This window comes from Solanum stenotomum, chromosome 1 (genome assembly GCF_019186545.1).
Source record: "Solanum stenotomum isolate F172 chromosome 1, ASM1918654v1, whole genome shotgun sequence".
Classification (NCBI taxonomy): domain Eukaryota; kingdom Viridiplantae; phylum Streptophyta; class Magnoliopsida; order Solanales; family Solanaceae; genus Solanum; species Solanum stenotomum.
In genome coordinates, this window is record NC_064282.1 from 20,769,372 (window position 1) to 20,775,718 (window position 6,347).

Below are 6,347 nucleotides of genomic sequence, written 5' to 3' on the forward strand. Positions count from 1 at the left end.
AAAAAAATGTAAGGGTTTTTTTTTATTGTACCATCAATAATTCCAGTAGAGAAAACTTGCTTGAATACTCAATTAACGTTTGTTATTTAATATGTACTAACAAATACTTATAACAATAATATTGCAGAAACATAAACATCAAAATTTAAAGTATGTACTCAAAAATAACAATTACTAATATAAGCATAAATCAATGACTGTAAAAACACACAAGAGTCTATAACAATAGAATGAAACAGAATGGAAAAAAATCGAGTCCACTTAATGCACAATGTCCCCTTAAGGAAATTATTCCCTCCTAGTATCCGAGATTTAAAGGAATAGATCCTCTTAGGAAAGAATGATTCTATTCACCGGTGTATTGATACAAAAAAATGGTGTCAGTGAGTTATTCAACAGGAGCAAAGTACACAATTATTTAATTGTCCAGAAGAAGAAGAAGTTCAAAATTTTCGTTGTTTTAAAATGAGAGGAAATTCCTCTATTTATAGACAGCAAAGGGTAGTGTGAACAAATGCTTATTGTGTCTTATCGGAAAGGTCACAACCTTTCATAAAAGTCACAACTTTTCATAAAAGTCGCAACTCTTCATAAAAGTCACAATTCTTCATAAAAGTCGCAACTCTTCATGAAAGTGGAAGGCTAGTTTTGAAAATAAAATAAATTAAAAGGGAATCCTGGTTTGTGAAGGCTCCATGTAGGCGGGTCTAGGATTTTCTTTTATATATATATATATATATATGATTAATTGTGTTATAGGGCAAGTGATCAATTTATTAGTCTGACTCAGTGGCGGATCTACGCAGAGGTGTGGGGGTGCCACGCCACCCCCGAACTTCGACGGAAACTCTATATATGCATAGGTATATATATATATAATATTTATATAAATATAAAGCGTGCCACCCACAGAACAAAACTATCTTGTGGTGCCATGGTAGGAGGGCAACTTTAGAAGGCTGATGTTGTGGGTTCAAATCCCATTTGTACCTTTTTTTTTTGAGAAATTTGTTGCAGACGTTTTTTAAGAAAAAAAAAAAAGGCTCCAATCACGTTTTTTTAAGGAAAAACAGCTGGCACAATTTATTTTTTTATTTTTTTTATAATTGTTATTGACTTAAATTAAATTAATTATATTATTACTCCTTTGACTTTTCTTTTATTTGATTAAATACTCAATAAAAGTGTAATATCTTATTATTTACATTTTATTGATTGATTTATGATACATATCGAAAAGACAAATAATTTAATCAAATATAAAATTAATTTAATCGATAAGTCTATTTGGCACCCACGGACTCTAAATCCTGGATCCGCCACTGGTCTGACTCCCAGTTGTTGCGCACGAATCACTGTTGGAATACTGTCTTAAATTAAAGATACACAGAGGTGAAGCTTTCAAAATGGTGCATAATTAAGTTGTGAAATTAATCTTATTATTCTATGCGGAAATTTAAACAGTTGTAATAGATATAGTAAGATGGAGAAACATATCCAGCAACGATATTAGACACACGAGATCGATAAAACATAAATAATATGACATGCAAATTATGATCAAGCATTTATATTTTGCAGAAATTACATGAATAATATCAAAGTGGATGCATTATCACTCATAAGATGTTGACATTAATATATAGTCAATAGTAAATGTATGTTCGTGTTGGCCTGCTCGAATTCATCATTTCTTCTCCTAATCGTGTTGCCATCCGACTAGCAAGTTGATATTCAAAAAAATTATCACTAATCTCATTAACTGAATTTATCATTTCCAGTGCTGAATTTGCATTTGGATTAATTGATCGGCTTCCTACGTAAACATTAAGTTGGTGCGCCACGAAATCACAATCAGCACAATAGTACAACCAATTGTCCTTGTTCATTACTGCATCGCAGACGTCACAAACGTATTTGATATGATCCTTATCTTGGTAAGGAGAACCGAATATGAGCTCCAATTGATGTGGGTGTTTGTCGATGAGTAATGAACTCGGACAAGAGGCACATTGCACATGGATATCAAACTGGCAACGGGGACAGCTAAAGCTGAATCCGTTGCCAGAAGATCCACAGGAGTTGCAAAGAAAGGAACGAGTCGGGTAAGTTGGAACTGGGAGAAGGGTTAAAGGGTGTGAAGGATGAGATGAGTGATCGAGAAATCGCGGAGCGTTGAGGCAGTTTTCGTGGAGGAAATATTGGCAACTGTTGCTGCCATAAAAAGGCTTGTTATTATTGTTTTGTTGCTCACAAGCATTGCAAGTGAGAGTATGCACAGTTGGATTAACAAGTTTCAAGATGTGGGGGTGGCTGAAATGTACTTGATTATCTTGAAACGATGTCGTTCCTTGGGTCGACGATGTCATATCGGTACGGTTTTTTCTTCCCATTGATTTTACTTGTATTTTTGTTAGATAGTGCGAGTAAATTAAGTGAGTTACAGTAATATTTGTAATTGTATTTATAGCTACTTAATGATGATAGAAATAGCAAGGGATAAGTTAATAACATAGGAATTCAACTTTCTTAGGTTCATGGAAGTTACGATTACGAATGACTTTCAATTTGCTCTAATCAATTAGTTGGCATTTTTAATTTAGATATGCATCAATATTTTGGACGTTGAAGTTTTTGTTACTGCAGCATTGAAAACTAACTCGTCAAAGGAGCAGACATTTGAATTCATTATTTCTTATGTACACATTACAAACTAATGAAAAAATAAAACCAATTTCCGTTTTTCTGCCCATCGAATTATCTCCTTTATGCATTTAGCTTTTCCTGATTTCATCTATACATTTAAGCAAAATTGCACGTTTCACCCTGGTATTATAGGGCTAGTGCATTTTTAGTACTAGTCTTAATTTTTGTGCACAAGATATTCTTCCATTATTTTTTATGTGCATTTTAAGAATTTCTATTATGTTAGTATAAATGTAAATTCCACCCAACAATATCAATTTTCAACAATTGTGAATAGATAAACATAGAAACTGTAAAGAAGATGGAGAAAAATGTGCATCAACATGAACCATAAAAATACAAGTCACCAGGATGTGGTGCAGTGGATGGTGTTGATCATCTCTTAATTAGAGGTCTCAAATTCAAGTCTTAGCTATGAAAAAGTTCTTGATAGAGAGCGACCCCCCTCCTCGAATTGGGCACTATGCAGCACTCCAATGTGGGTATGGGAAACTGAAAATAAAATAGAAATACAAGAGTTGAAAGAGAACTAATTGTGCTCCAAAAGGAAATAACATAACAGCTGCAAAGCATTTGATTTGCTGAAAATCAACATGAATTGAAAAAGTGGATAGCAATTAGTAGTAATAGCGTCTTGGTGATGGCCCGTCTATCGAATCCAGTATAGCCTGTCTTCCTCGTCTTGCAATCTGAGATTCAATTTGAGCTGCTATAAGCCGCTCATGAGCATCACTAACTGAATTTATCATCTCCACTGATGAATTTACATTTGGAATTTGATATTTTGGATTTGGATTTCGACGTTGATGTGATGACGGAAGAACATCAGCATCAGGAGATGCACAGTGCAAGTGCGACCCGAAATCACAATCAGCACAATAGTACAAGGATTCGTCCGAGTCCATTATGATATTGCAGATATCACAAGCAAATAGGGTATCCTTATCTTCGTAAGGAGAACCAAAGCAGAGCTCCAACTCATGTTGATGTTTGTCAATAAGAATTGATCTTGGATAATTGAGTTCCTCCTCCTCCTTCTCTTCCTCTTCGTCTTCTGCTTCTGCTTCCTCTTTTTCTGCTTCTTCTTCCTCCTCTTCTTCGTCTTCCGCTTCTGCTTCCTCTTCTTCTTCCTCTGCCTCTTCTTCTTGATTGATTTCTTTTTCGTTCTTGATGGGTACCTCCTCTGTTTTCCTGATTACTACTGGATTTTCTCTTGGTTTGTTGCCCAACAGTTTCAGACGTTCTTGTTGGCTGAAAGATTTGGAAATGGCACATCTGAGATGTGTACCAAAATCACAATCAGCACAATAATACAACCAGTTATTAAGATCTACATTGTCGCGACAGAGATCACAGACAAAAACGTTGCTTCCATCATCAGCATCATCATAAAAAGGGGATTCGAATATGAGCTCAAGTTCATGACGTTGGTGCTGGGACAGGACAACAGTTTGGGGCAAAAGGGCACAGTGCATGTGGACATCAAATTCGCAACAGGCACAGCTAAAGCTACAGCCATTGCCAGCAGAGCCACAAGCCTTGCAAGTATAGGAACGATTCGAGTAAGTTGGAGTTGGGAGAAGGGTCAAGTGGTGGGAAGGATGAGATGAATGATCGAGAAAACGCGGAGCATTGAGGCAGTTTTCATGGAGGAAATATTGGCAGGTATTGCAGCCATAGAAAGTAGTAGTAATATTTGGTTGCTCACAAGCATTGCAAGTGAGTGTTTCAGATGGATTGACAATTAGTTTCAACAAGTGGGGATGGCTGAAGTGTTGTTTACCTTGACATGTCCGTTTCTCCCTTCCCATTTTTTCTCGTAACTTTCAATTGTTGATGCACTTATCAACAACTGGACATGAATATATTAGAGATCTAGCAAGTTCAAATGACCAAACTATAGCTAATTGGTATATATAGCTACCCTACTTAATTAGTACTCCCTCTATCCCTAATTACTTGTCCACTTTTCCTTTTTTAGTTGTCCCTAATTACTTGTCCACTTTTTCTTTTTTAGTTGTCCCTAATTACTTGTCCATTTTGACAAATCAAGAAAGAACAAACTTTTTTTCTCTATTATACCCTCAATTTATTACTTTGAAAAATGTAAAACTTTTTGAAAATCTTAAATTTTTAATTCATCCATTTCATAATTAATAAGGATAAAATGGTAAACTCACTATATCAATTATTGTTTTTTTAACAAGTGTATCACTTCAAAAGTGAACAAGTAATTAAGGGCAGAGGAGTAGTAATAAGTTGGCAATGCATGCAACAACTAAGTGGCATTCATTTTTCTTGATCTCTTCAATATTGTAAGTTGTCTGGGACAACAATTTGGCCAATTGTAATTAAAAAAAAGTTTAATTAGCACATTGACACAGCTACGAGCTAATTAAAATGGGGAGCATCGTTGCATTTTTCAAAGCCAGCGAGGACGAAAAATGAAACTTGAGAAGTCAACTGTATTATGTTCATAGATGTTTCAAAAGAATCCACTATTGACATTTTCTCTTTGCAAGTTCGTATTCCCATCATTCATTATCATACCTGTAACATCCGGCAATTTGAAATATCTGTGAAGAGGCTTAAAAATCGGAAATAGTCATTTTTGGAAGGAATTCAAAAATCTGGAAATTTGGCTAAGTGTGGAAATCAGTGAGTTTTTGGCTAACTTTGAGCAGTCGTAACTCCTAGCTCAGGATGATTTAGGAGTAGTTCCAGTTATGGTTGCGAAGCTTGTGGAATGATCTTTCCAACGCCACCGAGTTTGCTCAATTCCGAGTTCGTATGAGCGAGTTATGTTAGGGATTATATTGTTGGCAGGGAATCCGTCCGGAAATTTTAAGGGCATTTTGGTCTTTTTCCTAGCCATTTCTTTTGGGATTATATTGTTGTGTTAGGCTGATCTTTGGATCATTTTGTCCCATTTTTTTAAAAGAGAAAGAGTTAGGGTTCTTGAGTGAAGAAGAGAAGAAGAAAGAGAAGAAGGAGAAGAAGAAGAGAAGAAAGAGGAGATCAACAAGTTTCCGTCAAGATCGTCGTGGATATCGTCGGGGGTGATCCCTATCAAGGTATGTGAATCCTTAGTGTGGGTTGATCCTTCCCCCACACACCAAACTCATTATTATTGAGAAAAGATTGGATTGTGTTGTTGAAGTTGTTTGGGTTGTGTTGTTGGTGTTGTTGATTGTGTTGTTGAAGTTATTTGTAACATCCGGCAATGTGAAATAATTGAAGAGGCTTAGAATTGGAAATTTTCATTTTTTGGAAAGAATTTTAAAGTTTTGGAAATTTTGGCTAAGTATGGAAAATGTGAATTTTTGGCCAACTTTGAACAGCCATAAATTCTAGCTCAGGATGAGTTAGGTGGAATTCCAGTTATGGTTGCAAAGTTCGTGGAATGATCTTTCTAACGCCACCAAGTTTGCTCAATTCCGAGTCCGTATGAGCGAGTTATGGCCATTGAAAGTTGGGCAGTTGACAAGGAAATCCGTCCGGGAATCATTAAGGGCATTTTGGTCTTTTCCCTAGCCTTTTATTTTGGTTATATAAATGTGTTAGGCTGATCATGTTGATCAGTTTTACCATTTTAAAAGAAGTGAGAGTGAGGGTTTTGAGAGAAGAAGAAGAGAAGAAGA

The 6,347-nt window shown here is 35.7% G+C and overlaps 2 protein-coding genes across 2 annotated transcripts; both read right to left on the reverse strand.

Moving 5' to 3' along the window:
- Window positions 1–1,646: 1,646 nt before the first annotated feature.
- LOC125863374 (uncharacterized) lies at window positions 1,647–2,369 on the reverse strand. Its single transcript, XM_049543595.1, has one exon. It carries the CDS (start codon window positions 2,367–2,369, stop codon window positions 1,647–1,649), a length of 723 nt encoding a protein of 240 aa, XP_049399552.1.
- A 944-nt stretch (window positions 2,370–3,313) lies between these two features.
- Window positions 3,314–4,517, reverse strand: LOC125841208 (uncharacterized). Its single transcript, XM_049520288.1, has 2 exons — window positions 4,147–4,517; window positions 3,314–3,714 (listed from the first exon to the last, which is right to left on the reverse strand). Exons 1-2 carry the CDS (start codon window positions 4,515–4,517, stop codon window positions 3,324–3,326), a joined length of 762 nt encoding a protein of 253 aa, XP_049376245.1. The 3' UTR covers window positions 3,314–3,323.
- Between the last annotated feature and the right edge of the window lie 1,830 nt (window positions 4,518–6,347).

Excerpts from the sequence above, each read along its gene's own strand:
- LOC125863374 (XM_049543595.1), bottom strand. The coding sequence starts at position 2,369 with ATGACATCGTCGACCCAAGGAACGACATCGTTTCAAGATAATCAAGTA.
- LOC125841208 (XM_049520288.1), bottom strand. The coding sequence starts at position 4,517 with ATGGGAAGGGAGAAACGGACATGTCAAGGTAAACAACACTTCAGCCAT. Across the intron at positions 3,715-4,146 it reads TTGCCCCAAACTGTTGTCCT|ATCAATTCTTATTGACAAAC; the intron begins GTCCCAGCACCA and ends CAATTATCCAAG.